This window comes from Streptopelia decaocto (assembly GCF_964273445.1).
Source record: "Streptopelia decaocto genome assembly, chromosome: 2".
Taxonomy (NCBI): domain Eukaryota; kingdom Metazoa; phylum Chordata; class Aves; order Columbiformes; family Columbidae; genus Streptopelia; species Streptopelia decaocto.
Genome location: NC_138655.1, coordinates 22080263 through 22095673, shown reverse-complemented (window position 1 = coordinate 22095673; position 15411 = coordinate 22080263). Strand labels below are relative to the sequence as shown.

At 37.9% G+C, this 15411-nt stretch overlaps 1 protein-coding gene across 12 annotated transcripts in view; it reads right to left on the bottom strand.

Annotated features, from left to right (window-relative positions):
• Positions 1–5156: 5156 nt before the first annotated feature.
• Positions 5157–15411, bottom strand: part of UBR5 (ubiquitin protein ligase E3 component n-recognin 5) — an 83854-nt gene continuing 73599 nt past the window's right edge. For 11 of the 12 annotated variants that reach the window (XM_082044299.1, XM_082044306.1, XM_082044303.1 and 8 more), the window contains 12 exons: positions 14975–15218; positions 14307–14418; positions 13642–13786; positions 13271–13401; positions 12984–13044; positions 12478–12653; positions 12001–12085; positions 10543–10698; positions 9837–9950; positions 8337–8481; positions 7690–7775; positions 5157–6600 (listed from right to left, as the gene is read on the bottom strand). In XM_082044299.1, coding sequence (XP_081900425.1) covers positions 6388–6600; positions 7690–7775; positions 8337–8481; positions 9837–9950; positions 10543–10698; positions 12001–12085; positions 12478–12653; positions 12984–13044; positions 13271–13401; positions 13642–13786; positions 14307–14418; positions 14975–15218 — 1668 coding nt within the window. In that variant the 3' untranslated portion in view covers positions 5157–6387. The remainder of the gene's footprint in view (positions 6601–7689; positions 7776–8336; positions 8482–9836; positions 9951–10542; positions 10699–12000; positions 12086–12477; positions 12654–12983; positions 13045–13270; positions 13402–13641; positions 13787–14306; positions 14419–14974; positions 15219–15411) is intronic. The other variant, XM_082044304.1, reaches the window with a different exon arrangement.

The window sequence follows — 15411 nt, the reverse complement described above, 5'->3', positions numbered from 1 at the left end:
GTTTCCCAAGCGTGGGCAGTGGGAGCTGGGCCAGCTGTGCTCCTCTGGACCGTATCTGCCTCCTGCAGCTTTTTTAAGTCTTACGAGAGGAGCTCAAGCCTCACAGGGGCAGGGGTGAGGGAAGTTCAGTGGTGAGACCTGTGCGGCATGGGTGACCATGCTAGTCCTAAGCGTGAGAACAGCCTTGGTTTTCTTGCATGGAGTTTTCTGAGTAGAAACAGATGCCTAAGCAGCAAGTTACTAAACAGCACACCAGAAACACACAAATAATGAGAAAAGGTGGTTTCACGCTAACAATATCTGCTGTTACCTGATGACTGCTCTGAGTCAGCCTCTAAGTTTTATTAATGCAGAGATACCCATGCAAGTTGCTCAATATTCACATCCAACAACAGCTCCACTCACTGGCATGCTGACTACCAGGGATTCTGGGGTTTGGCCCAGAGCAAACAATTAGATTGACGTAGAGTAAACCCACCTGACCCATTAACACTGACAAATTGTATGATGTGTGTAATGCAGAGTGTGCTGACAGCTTGAGGGACATGTGTGAGTTTCTGGGCCAAAACCAACAAGCAGCAAGGCTCAAGCATACTTAAATGACATTGACCTGCCTATCAGTTGTCTTAGCCTGCTAACCTGATTACCCTGGCTGCTGTTTCAAAATTCACCAAATAAGGGATTGTCCTATTTGACAAGGTTTAAGAACTATCACAAATCAATATAATTAGCAATAGAAAGGCATTCAAGTACTTGGGAATAACTTCTTAAAGTCACACCTGCCCTTTTACAGATGCACAGCAAACATCTACTTACATGGTGCCTAAAGATTACAAGAATATACAAAGGAAAAATAGGGCAAAGGAAACGTACCACAAGGATTAATGAAACAGCAGCTGGCTGTTCTTGCACCTCCACAAAAATCCACCAATTACTGTTAGCTTTGTTTTATAGAAATTAATTACATCATGTACATAATACTGAAATACAGAAAAGCACTTGTGGAACTGTAAAATAGTTTACAAGCAGAATCACCATACATATGAAATACAGCATTATGCAGGACTTTGCAGGATTTCAGATTACTCAGGTATGCCTGTGATGTCAGATTTAGAACAAGCTCCCTGGCGGGCGGTAGGAGCTGCATTCATTCCTCAGCTCCGCCCTGCCCGGTGCTGTGGCCGCTGTCCTGCCCCCTCCCCACGGCTCCTCACCCCAAACACACGCGCCAAGGAGCTGGGGAGGTGTTTATGCATGGGGGGGACTCTGATTAATTGCAATTAATGGAGGTGCAGCAGCAGCACACACCTTTAGGATTCCATCGGACAGTCCTAGACCCTGTGGGCTTACTAGCACAGCTTTGCATCCCCAAAGCTTGCTCTGTCCAATGGAGCAGTTCTGACCCACTCAAAAAAAAAAAGGCCTGTCCACATTCTCCTTTGGAAAGACATGAATGAGAACAATCCACAAGTTCATGCTGTATTTAGTAGTTCTGAAAATAATAAAAGCAATGAAAAAATGCACTCTATACTAGCATCAGTTACAACTTTTTGGGAAAAGTACTCTTTTATGACAAGGCAAAGAATGTTACTGATACAAATTGTGTCCCAAAATTTAATCTTTTAAGGCATCCAAGATGCAGGTATCACAGCTTGAACTACAATGCCTCTTCCCTCCTTCCCCAAAAGACACTACTTATTTTGGGAATATGTAGCTTACTTTCAAAAATGCTTTATAAATACCTTTCTTTTTTTCCTATGAAGAATGCTATTTCAGGTATATTGAAGAATTTTAGTTTATAAATTAAAGTGAAATCTGCTTTTTCATCTTAAAACTGTTCACTGTATGAAAATCAATTTATGAATCATTTCAGTAGGTCCAAAACGACTATTTTCCTAAAAGAGTGTCCTTGCGGAGAAAGAAACCTTACCACAGGTTGTGGCAGCAACTTATTTTCCAATAGGCTCGCACAACTATAGTACTCAAACATTTGCATTAGCTGCCATTGTCACTGCACAAGGGATACCAAAAAGTTTCACCATGATGGCAAAAAGTCCTGAAACACTTGGGAACAACTGACTGCTGCTTACTATAATAAATGGTGCATTACTCTAACAGTAACTTGTGGTGACATGTAATGACAAAACATACCTTTATGTTAGGAAAGCCATGAACAAAGGGGGAGAACAGAAGTCTCACTTACAGGCTTGTGTTTCAAGCAAGACAAAGTTATCCTAGTAAAGGCAATTCCACAGATAATCCTTAAAAGCTATATAAAAATTTAAAAGCCCTCTGCGCTTCTCAGTTCAGCAAATCTGCTCAATGACAAGATTCTCAAATAGCCACAAATGAAAACCACGACAGCAATTTCCCACCAGGTAAGGGCCGGAGGGTGCTGCTGCTGATGCGAGAGGTCCGGCCGGGCAATACCTGCGCTGGGACAGAGTCCAGCTGTGACGCCCATTCGTGTCCTCCCCACGCAGACCCTGCAGGAACTCCAGCACTGTGAGTTCCAGAGAGACACTGAAGCTTCCCATGACCAGTTCACCTACGCATTTCAATCTGTGCGCGGACATTCAGACCTCGGGATAAGCAAATGCCAAACGCACTGAAGTGCAGTTAATACAGACTTGCAGAATTTTCTATTTGATTTTGGCAGAACTGTTCTTAGAAAGGAAAACTGAAGAGTTTATAAAAAAGGTCAAATCATACAAAGCTTGAAAAGAGGGAATCAAAGCTACTAAGCTAGTATCTGCAGTTTCCTTAGAGGAAGCCAGAGAAATGCAAGTGTCAATGAAGCAAAGAGTATGAATACAGAAAAAGCTCAGAATGGCATTTACAGATTCACAGAGAGAGACATGATCCGCAGCTTGTAAGAGCACTATGAAGTTAGAGTGAGGAGAGCAGGGAGATTCCTCCGAGAAGGCTACCACCGATCTGCTGAAGAGCCATCCCCACGGCGCCAGGACTGCCAAAGAGGGGTGCTGATGGGGGACCCGCCAGCCGCACAGTGGGTGCGGGGGTTGAGCGCAGACCTCTCCCGCCCCTCTGCCAGGCACCCCCAAGGGCCCGCACCCCAGGTCTCTGCACAATCCTCTTCGGGTGCACGCGTGCAAGTAAACTTCCAAAAAACAGCAGGTCTGCATACAATTGTGCAAATGATACAAAGATAAAGGTAGGTTAAGAGATTAGAAAATTTTCTTTCCTCCGCCACCCCACATGACTGCTGCCCTACAAGAAGGGTATTGCTTTTGATTCATGAATCTGCCAGTTTACAGCTTTTACACTGCACATTGTCTAATGACCAAATGACTAACTTGCAGGAAAGAAAAGTCACTCCCAGACTAACCAGACTAACCAGATGACAAGTCCATACGATTTTTCACTTCTGGAAAACTAACAACACTGGAGCAAGCGATCTACCTTCTGTGTTGGATACAGTCAGCTAAGGAACAGAAACCAATGCCGAGAGTTAGCCAGGGAAGTTAGCACTAAGGTGTCAGTGTTCCCTAGATTCAGAATAGGAGCTAGTCTAGTAGGTGGTGATAACGTTTTATTAGTAGCTACCTTTATCTCCTGTTTCAGCTAAGGATTTAGACTATTAAAAACATGTAAAGGTTACAGAATTTTCCTTTTAACTAGTTTCTCTACCACATCTTAAAAGTGAACTAACAGAAGGGCTTAAGTCAAAGGGAGATGAAGTGTATGATTTTAATAAACATTTTTCTTATTAAAATCTTGATATAGTTTAAATATACCATACAGAGGAAAAAAGCTATTTATAAAGCTACATACACATTTCAAGTCAATGACGACAGCATAAATCATTCTAGATTCCCTCTCCACTTATCAGAATGCCTTGTGTGTGTATATATGGTGGGCTACGGTGAGTTACCTGCGTAATTTTTGTCTAGCTATACATTACAGGACTTAAAAAAATGTTTAAGCTATATACAGAAATATATATACATATAACATATATTTATATGTTATACATACACATACACTTATATACAATATACACACAATACATATATATATACACACAGTACTTTACATTTATATATGGCCTTTCATCCAAGGGCCTTGGATACTTTTTAATACATCAAGCCTCACAAAGCTTTGTGAGGGAGGGAGCTTTATTTTTTTACAGACTGCAGACTTGATGCCTATTCTAGACAGTTCCTTTGTTGCTTTATACTAACTTTACACATTTCAATTAGAGGCGTTTTTGGTAATGGAAATAATTACACCAGTTAGAAATCCAGGCATAAGGTATACGTTGTTTTGTACCTTTTAAAACTATCCTCCTTAGCATATGAGAACAGCCATACCAGTACACATTTTCTCTATACTAACACACCTATAGCTAGACTTGTGTAGCTGTACTGCTTTTTGTTTTTAATTGATACTAGCACAGTAAAATCTAATAAAGTCTTGAACTTAAAATACACTGGAGGTCACAACAGGAAATCCAGAACAGACTCCAATCCTCATACATTGAAACTATCCTTTTCTAGGACAAGTGATTTAGGAAGTATTAGTACATGCAAAAAATAATCCTACATCTGTTTACTTGATTTATCTGCAGTTGAACTACACAAGCCTGAAACAGCCTTATTTAGAAAATAGGATTTTCAGCATCAGTTTGGCAACTGGTGATCAGAATTGCTGATCTCAACTGTCCTCTGTACCTCTAGCAACTAGATAAATGCCGAAAATAGAGGCTTTTTTGAAAATCACAGCTGTAGGTAACTTCTGGTCATCCTCAACTAGCTGACGGAAATGAAAACCCAGTGGAGTTCTGGCAAAGGTGAATTCTGTTTGGATTTTGATGGAATGTAAGTTTAGCTTGTCCCAACAAAAGGAAAAAAGAAAACAAAATATCACTAACATGGACTCATGGGGTTGGAGAAGCAAGAAAGACAGAGAACATCACAACAAAAGGTTTAACCTTCAATACTTTCGCCTGCTAAGCTCTTAGAAATTTGTTTTGACGCAGAAAAAGCAGCTCCTTCCTTTTTTAATCACTTCCTAACTCTCAAAAAGCCTCTCAAGCATTAGGGAAAACACATCCTAGGTTACGGTCAAAGACTGCCCCCCCCCAAAAGCAACCAGCCACTTCCAAAGTAAACATACAGTAGAACCCCCTACAATGCAGTTTAAGAATTTTATTCTAACCTAATTACCTCGAGGTTTTTCAGAACAAGCCCCTTGCCCTTCAAACCAATTCTGTGAAAAGAAGGGGTTGCCTGGCCCGTTTCATTCAGGATTCTCTGCTAACTGTAAAATGTGGGCTGAACGTCTTCTGCAGGTCAATTTTTCAGTTACAAAATTCAGAATTTTAATGAACAACTGTGTTTAGTGTATGCTGTTAGATAAAGTATAAATGGCTAAATAAATAAAAACTATTGTTTCTTCAGTATGACTTTGTATTTTGTCTGTAATTTCTTTATTAAAAAACTGTAACAAGATACTTAAAAAAAGGCTAGATACAAAAGAAGTTAAGCTGCTCACGAACATTGAAGTTTCCCAAAATGTATCTTCAATAATCATGATCTTATAAACATTTTACAGTTACCAGAAAGTGCCCAGGCTGAGTTTACATAGTTAGATAATGTAGTACAAGTGTCGGGTTAGAACTGGTAGTGGAACAATCTCCTGACTGTCTGTTCACTGCAACAGGGATACAAAAATGTTGATTGTGAACTATGAAATACTGTGCATTGGCCTCATCATATGTACAAAAAGAAACCCAACACAACCCCACTAAAGGTACAGATTACATGCAAAATATTAGTGATGGTATCTGATGCACCAGAGTTCAATGCAATCAGAACAAAAATTGCAAAGAAAGTGGTTTCGTAAGTGAACGATCCCAACTCCAGGATCTGAGCTGTCAGGAACTTTTTACAAGTTCAATATACATGATACACAACTGCAGCCAACCACAAATTAAACACCATAAAAAAAAGTTAAAATAAACCACAGAACATACTTAATTTTTTATTTCGAAATTCCCTACTCCCTCTATACAAGAACCTTTGCTGAAACACTTTCCACAAAGGCAGCAGTGAATTTTCAGAACATTTTACATATTTTCCCTCAGCAAAAAGATAAATCACAGTGTAAATTATATTGTTCTGCTGTCATCTTTGGCTGGGGTTAGGCAAAGGAGGTATTGACCAGCAAACTGTTGCAATCAGATATTGCCAGTGCTCCTTAGGCCTTTACGTTACAAATTTAGTACAGGAATGTTTGCATTTAAATCTTTAAAGTACCACCAGGGGTATGACAGCATTAACTTTCATAAACTTTTATAGACAAATGGAAAAATCTACAAAACTTAGCTAGTAATATTACACAGCAATACACACTTTTTATACTCTACACAAAACCAAAATTCTTGGTCTTAATGGCGAGTAACAATTTCTGTTTCAAAATCTGCTTAGAGGAATAGAGTGGGACATAAAGGCGAGAAATGCAAGTGTTTGCTGTAGGAAGATGTTGGTCATCTGGTGGTCTTATTGTGATTGATGGCATAGGCTGGAATCCCTCCTCACTGGCAGGCAATGATGGACTTGAGGTCCAAAAATAAACCTGAAAAAAGAAGACAGCATTTAAAATTCATGTTGCCTCCATGTTGTATAGAGATAGGATAAAGAAGAACTGCACAGCCACAGCAAGTTGGATCACACGACATTGCGTTCAATATGCCAGCGAAACTCAGTGCTCGTGCTACATGCTTTTGTGGTAGCTTTCTTCTCTTCCTTTCTTCAATTACTCATTACATTATATACTTCGCTTAAAACTGACAAAAGCAGCACTCAAAATGATCCTGTCTCAAAAAATCCTCTGTAAATGAAATGTCGCCAAATCCATCAGGGAAGATGGTGAGTGCAATCAATACAAAATGCAGGAATCTCTCACAAACCAGAATAAAGTACAGACAAAAGGCAGCAACAGACAATATTTGATTTATTGTCTCAAGTGTGAAATATTGACTTGCATAGAAGAGTCATTAGCAAAGGGTAACCATAGATACTCCTTAACAAATGTGCTCTAGATTTTCTGCTTTTCAAATTAGTCCTTGTTTCCTTTTATCAAACTGTAAAGGAAAGATAGTACCTTAAGTAGAAGGAAGATAAAAGCAAATAGTTTTAAGAAGCATGCAGTGAAAACAATTTACAGGCAAGTTTTCCAAAATGAAACCCCCTGAACAGTATCCTGATCTTTCATGCTTCTCATCAACTATTCCTGAAGGGCTCCAAGAAAGAGACAGTATCATTACCAACATCTTACAGAGAGGACACGGGTGTTGCCCTCAGGATACACAACAAGTCAGGAGAGCAGGAGATCCAGAGAGAAAACTCAATCTCAAAACCCTCCTAGCCCAAAACACAGTTGACTAACCAGAGTTACTCAGCTCAAGAACGACTGTGCAGACACTGTAACTGTGCTTCCATCACAGACCTGTCAGTGTGGACAAAGACACACCACACCTTCAGTTGCAAGGAGGTCTAGCATTCACACCTCGTGTTTCCAGAACTGAAAGTCTAATCAATCCCTACTACCCTGCTCCGTCACCTTAACTCTTCACATGCAAAGTCTCTGCAGGTAGACACAGTTAAAAACAGTAATTATGTCAGTTATTCTTCTGCACATTTCCACTGAGAAATGACAACTTACTAGATCTTGTCTTTCTGTCATACTCATCTTCTCAACAATGGACCAAAACCAACGCTTGAACTGCAAAAGCTTTTCAGCATTTTCTCCTGTGTGAAATAAAAAAGATATATAACTCAGCTGGTACACTGGACGACAAATATTAAGAGATCTATTTTACATGTACTGCAAGTTGGATCTCAGCTATAATCTTATCATAAAGTTCTGATATTGGAGACAACAGTAATTTCAAAACTAATGCACATACTTGCAAATGTAAAGGCTAACTCTGACACACCTCAGTACAACTCCCATCCTCTCCATCCCCAAAAGCCCAACAACAACAAAATGTATGTAAGAAATTAAGACTGCATTCAGCACATTTATAGTTCTAAAGTTAGGTCAAAACTTTCAGAAGGAAAGATATGGTACCAATAATACAACCATTGTATTTAACATCAAGTGACAACGAAGTTGGAAAATGTGGTTGTCCCCCCCAACTGAGGGTAAATATTTTCAAAGGTATGTAAAAAACACAGTAATAATTTTATTAGGACTTTCAGTGATTAGCTTATGTCAAATTTGAAGAGGTAGTTTAATGCTAGTAACTCTACTCAACACAAACCAAACATTGTGTTTGCAATGCTGTTTCTGAAGAAGTTATTTCATACCTGACTCATCATTGAAAGAGGTAAAGCTGATTAGCATTTGCACATTTACTTCACCACAGCCATTTACCAAAAGTCTGAAATCTTCTGCTGTCAAATCTTCTAGTGAATTCTTCGGGAGTACATCCAGGAGACCCTTCCTCATTGCCTTAAAGTGAAAACAACAAGATTTGCATTATAGCCGTATCACTTTCAGACTGGGTTTAAATACATCACCGGATGTGAACTCCCATGTGAACTCCCCTATTAACTTCAAAATTCATTATTCTCCTAGTTGTTCTGTTCTTTCAAAGCTTTGCCATCCGAGATGCAAATTTTCCAAAACAAAGGACTGCACCAATCTGCTAAACCCTACCTATTATTGCAAAAGAAAGCAATAATGTTTTGAACTAATATTTCACTAGGAGCAGAAAAAAAATGCAGTCACTAGTGCTAAAACGTTCAGGTATTTTACTGAGCTACGCTGAATCTGATGAGAATTACGAAAAATGCATCTTGCATGTTACTATCGCTTTGCTTCCTCAGACGCTTATGTTACAACTCTGCTTGAAAAAATGTTATACACAAATATATAAATAAGCTGTATCCTGAAAAGACTGGAAGTTCCATTTTCAAATGGAAAAATATGAAAAAAATTGTTTTAGTAAATTCCCAAATTAATATAAAAGTTATGGTTATCAACTCTTTAAGTAAACAAGAGTCAAATATTAATATAGGCAGACATTGAGACTAAGTAGCTTGACTCTAGGAACATGTTCTGTGACAATTTTGGACCTAAACCGCAGAGAGCTAATCCAGCAGTCTCCTGGCTTATCTCAGAAATGCAGCAGGAAACCACAGTGAACAGAAATGAACGAGTTTAGATGTTGACAGAAAGTGGCTCTAAGTGGCTCTAAGTACTGGACCTTCATTAACTATTTACAAAAATATATCATTCCACAGCTCCTAATTAAAAATGTCTTCAAAAATAAAATAATTTAAAATATAGTTTTATAGTCAATTGTTAGGTTTCCCGACAGGCTAGTAAAATAAGAACAAAGTTGTATGTTTCATAACTGATTTTTCCTTTTAAAACAAGGACATAAGTCAAACGTTCAAGGTGATTTATGTAAATATTTTGAAATTTCTTTTAATCTTCGTAAGGCTAAACAAATCAAAGGTGACAGATTATTAGAACAAAGTAGCTGCTAAATACAAAGCAAAAATTCCAAGAGGATACATGCCATTTGAGCTCAATAAATGAACATTTATGTCTAACCAATTAGATCAAGTTTGAAATACATTATCTTTCATTCTATAAAAAAGAGGATTTGCTCAAAGTACTCATTCTTCACAGTACTGCATAAACAGCTATACAATTATAAAAAAAATTAGAAAATTAAATATTTTTAATCAAGCTGTCAAGACTTGAAAAGAAACCTCATTAGCAATAGCATAAGAATTAACTGCTTGAAATCTTACATATTTACATTTTTTTTAAAAAACACTCCACCAAAGACTTACATGTAGAGGCTGCTCTGCTACTACCAACATTCGGTGTTCTGCGTATTTCCGGACATACTCATATACATTCTGAGGAGTGACTGGTATATTTACACCATTGGAAATAAGTTCAACCTATGGCAGAGTAACAAGGACCATTAAAAAAATAAGTTGTTAAAAAAAAAAAAAAAAAGGAATACAAGGAAATGAGATTATTACAACAGCCACAGTATGCTGCACAGTGATTTACTGCTTAATTTCCCTCTAATAACAGACAACATTTACTGCTACAGGTTAGCTTTAAAGGTCCCCTGGGACAGGGGCGTCAAACTCATTTTCATCAGGGGCCACATCAGCCTCATAGTTGCCTTCAAAGGGCTGAATGTGATTTTAGGACTGTAACTACTCCTCCGTTTATACAGTCCTAAAATCACATTCAGCCCTTTGAAGGCAACCGTGAGGCTGATGTGCCACTCAGTGAAAATGAGTCTGACAGCCCTGCCCTAGGAGTAACTATACTATCCAGGCTTTATGGTAGGCTCTACATCACCTTCAAGGAAAAAAAAAAACACACTTAGTTATCTAAGGAGAGAACTATATTTGAATCCAGGAAGGGTAAAACATTATCTCTGCCATCTGAGAAGAGCATGGATGATGTGTACATTACAACACGCATAAGCTGTGGCATTCTGAAACTGCAGAGAGACACAGTTTTAGCTGCACTTACCTGCCCTCCGCCCTCCTCCTTACACAGGTCTATGGCAAAGGCCAAGTCCATCGCTGCAAACACCGCATCAGCATCTGTGCTCTGGGAAGCCAGGATGAGTTGCCGAAGGCTTTCATACATAACCGGGTCAAAAAAAGCAAAGTCATGCCAGTTCACCTATGAAAAAAGAGAGATGTAAATCACGTGATCTGTGCCTATTCTATGCACTAGCATACAGCAGCACATAGCCCAGGGAACCAAGCATACAAACACTTGGAAATAAAAGCAGTCGAACTCCTATTTTCAACCTACTTTTGAAGGTCCATTAGAATACTCAACTGAAGTGCATTATCAGAATGTAAAGACAGACCTGTAAAGCCTTTCTTGCTATGAAGGGCATTGAGGTTATAAAGAAAATTTACACATTAAAAAAAAATATCATCTACATATCACCTAGTTCAATAGAGATTTGATGGAGGTTGACTGAAGTTGGAAACTATCTGCATTGGTGCTCCAAAATGTTGAAAGCTCCCCTCCACTTAAGCACACGCAGACTGCTGCTATATGGACACATTAAATGACTGATGGCGCAGTAGCTGCATACCAGTTCCCAACGGTTCAAATACAATGTCTACTTCTTGCTGTTTTCTATAGTTTCTTCCTTCTTTGTTCACTATCAGCCTGGAGAGAAAAGAGTACTAACTAAACTAAACTAAATCTAACTAAAATATTCTTTGATGTATCCAATATTTAATGGGAAAGAATACATATTCAAGAAGAAAAACCCAAATAAAAGAATTAGAAGGTAATCTCTCTTGGAAAATATATGGGGATATTTGGAGGCATATCTTTCTGCCATGAACCCTTTTTCATTTCATATGTATGCTGGATAACTGATTATGTGATCTACATAGTTTTTAAGGAAAGACTAGCAGTAATAAACCTCAGTTTAAGTTTGTTGCATCAGGTAGAACTGACAACACTATTGACTAATGAATGAAATGTGCAGTACATAACTAGTGTTTATATAAGGAAGCATTTTTACCAGAAGTGTAGGTAATTATTACTCTAAATTAAATTATCCCTACACTTAAGAATAAATTTTTATTACAACTGAATTCAATGAGTTCTCTCAAATACCATTAAGCTGAGATGCTATTGCCTAGTACTGTCCAACACTGTCTTTAAGAGCCTTCAGTCTCAGGAAGAAGAAAAGGACAGGCAGTGAGCTGTTTCTGAAGAGAGGCAAATGCATTTAACCTATAACAAATAATTCCATCTTAGTCAAATACCTGACCTCTACTCACTTCAAAATTTCAGTGATGAGAAAATTCATACTCCTCAAATTAAATTTAACGTGCCCTTACCGTTCCAATATCAACTCTTCTTGTCAATACATGCACGTTAGGAAAAAAAGCCATTTTTAAAGATGAGATATTATGTAATTAAAGGAAATGCAAGTTTCTATGTTCAACTTACCTTTCTGCCAAGAAGAACTTTGATTACATGTCTATTTAGCGTGATGGGACATAGTTCATTCTGCAACAAGCACAATCCTAGGATTCTGAAAATAAATGTTTGGGTTTTGTTACAACAGAAATTACATTGCAGATCTTTCAGCAAACTCACATTTTAAAAGTCAAAATATTCTAAGAAACAATCTGCAGGTAGCTTTCCAGTCCTATCAATCCCCAAAAGAAAATCATGGACATCATTTCAATAAAATATTTCCTGCAGTGTAAGACTTCTAGACTGTAAAAAAAGAAAAAAAAAAATTTAACAGGAAAAGAAACCTCACGTTGACATGTGCAAATTCCCCACTATTTAGCTCCACGTGAGAAATACAGAGCATAAAAGTAATGAAGTTTTTGCAGCTTGGATCATTGGTACTCTCAGTGGTATTTTGCATATTCATCTTTTACAGTTTGTCAGACTAGAAAGTCAATAGTAGCATACCTGCCAATGTTTCTGAAACAATTCAGCCTTGCTTCTGTGTTTTTACCAGGTCTTGGTGTATAAAACCCTCGTTTTCCAGGTTGGTAGAAAAGTGGTGCATTATCATCCCCATCATCTGTATCATCTAATTCCATATCTACTACGCTGCGGCTGGAACCATGTCGCTTTCTATTTTCCTGTTTTGAAAGTCAGAACAGCAATTAAGAAACATACTTCTAGTTACTGACACACATCCACAACCTATTTGCTACTAGACCCAAAGATTCAAGTTCCATTGGTTAAGAATTTCCATGATATTTCCTAATGGTAAAATGTAATGCTTTTGTGTAATTGCTGCTTAATCTTTTCAAAAGAAAAACAGAAAGAAAACAAAAAAGATAACTCCACAAGATAATTAAACAGAACTTTGTTTTGCATGATAAAAAATGATATAAAATTAAAATTATATAAAATTAACTGATACAACTGGATCTTATGTAAATTTAATTTCTGCAACAGTTTGTTACCTGCACTTTATCTGAAGAGTCCAGCAAGCCAAGATCCAATATACTGTCAGCACCATTCTCCCTTGACAAGGGAAAAAAATAAAGGCAGATTTAATTTCGCAATAAGGAACTGTCATATTCTGAAACTAGACAGATTAAACCAAAGCCAGCAAGTCATTTGTCCAAATAAAAATAACTAAAACAAAGCAAATAATAAGTTTCGTGTATCAGAGTTAGATGTAGCACAGTACAAGTGCTTTGGCCACAAAATCGGTGTTCAGTTCTTATCTAAATCCTTGATACCTTACCTGCCATGTGCAATTATGAGTTCCATTGCTTCATCAACTCTTGCTCTAAGGGAATCTTCACTAGCTAGTAACAGAAGCAGCTGAGCAGGGGACAATTCCAACAACATTCCTGTGATTTTACTTGCAAATGCCTGAGAATAAGGAATGACACGTCTTACTATTCTCATCCAGTTCTCTCATTTTCAAATACAGTTTTATGAAAGTATTTTAAATATAGACGGCATTACAAGATAACTCCTAAACTGCCAAAGAATATGAAAATAGCCCTACATGTTCAAATATTTTCAGTCATGTTAAAGAATAAGGGACTTTTTAAATGAAAAGATGACAAGAACAATGTATCATTAAATGTACAGACAGATCAGTCTTACTGGTTGCATTGCCTGCACTCGAGGGTAGAGCCTTTCTCCAAGGGCTTGTCTGTGCGCTGGAAGGGGGTCAGGGTCATCGCTGGGATTTCCTTCTGATGCCGGTCTAAATGGCCGTGTGTCAATGGAAAGTTGTCTTCTAAAGTCCCTTAAGAAAATTAGAGCAGTTTGTACTCATTTCAGAGGAAATATGCAAAAACCCTCTGGAACAATATCATTTGCACACAGATTCAAAATAGTGTTAGCTTTTATGCCGGAATGGTAGTGTTGCTCACAGCTGCTTGGAGAGCATGACTCAGAAACAGAGAATCATAATGAACCGATGATTTTAATAGTACGAGTATTTTGGATACAGCAGTCAGACATGTCACCAACAATGTTGTTTCTAAACCACCTCACAATTTTATTGTAGTACACGTTTTCATTGTTTTAGCAAGAGAGATTGATGGCATGTGGTTGAGACATAATCTATCAATGCTAAAGTAAGCATAATTATTCTTTGAAGAATTAAAGTATATATTGAATTTAAAGAAATTACCCTGTAAATTGCTCCTGAAAATGAAAAAGACAGACACATTTACTTGAAGAAGTATTTTTCCTGAAGATAACCAAGGTAGTTATTCTATTTGACAAAGTATCTCCAACAAATAAAAAAATGTATCACTTACCTATCCCTATCTCTCCGAGAACCAGCTCGTAAGCCACTACTTCTCCGCATTTCTCTCTCTCGCTCCCTTTCCCGATCTCTCTCCCCCCTATTTCGCAATCTCTGCATCAGACCTGAAGGGGACAAAACCTCATAAGCTTAAACATCTTTGTACTTCTCTCTCCTACCCAAGTTTCAGTGTAAGGAGGACAGCTTGAAAGACATCAATGAGACAGAACCACTCCACTTAAAGTAGTGATCAGGGTTCAGTCCAACTTAAGAAAGGAACCTGAAGTGTTTGTACCAACTTTCAAATGCCAAAATTCTTCAAAAGTTAATATATACTTTAAGAAACATTAAAATGTATTTGTAACAAGCCAGATAGAGCAGTCATATTAAAACGTATAGGCTCTCACTAGCTAAAATCTTGACAATTATTACCTATTGGAGAGAAAGATGCTCAAAAAAGCTGAGAGCATCCAAAGTAGACTCTTGTTTTGAGAAAAAACAAGATTGTTTCTGAAAGCAGAAAAAGCCATTTCTTTGTCTCACAGACGTAACATGCACAATTTTCTGTTCTCATTATGAGCTAACAAGAGAAATCTCTGAGACAATGCCAAGTATTTAAATGCAAAAAAGCATACAAGGCTTTTAAAGTTGTCTGTAGATTAACAACCATGCATCACTTACTTGTATGAGTACCCTTGTTGGCATTCTGAATACAATCTAGATTTGGCAGTTTCTCATTTGACAGAAAAGCCTGTGCAATAGCAGTATAAAAGCTTCGTGCTACACCGCTGCCTTCGCCTGGCTCATCCTTAAAAGTAACTTTTACTCTGTGTACAGCCATCGGAGTGGTAGCACACCTGCGACCAAAATGATTGTTGAGCTGCCTCATGGTCTGCTGGATTAGAAGATCTCTGTCTCGATCAACCTAGTAAAAACAAAAAAAGGTTTTCTTCTCTTTACCAATCATCATACAGAGAGAATCTCAGCTTCACAAGAAGTTTCTGGACACTTCTTCATAGACTTTGAAAATATCAATTAGACTGTGAAAAACCACAGAGTAATTGCAACACCGCTTAACACAAAGTAAAGTTTAAGACACCTGCTTGCAAACTCTGAAA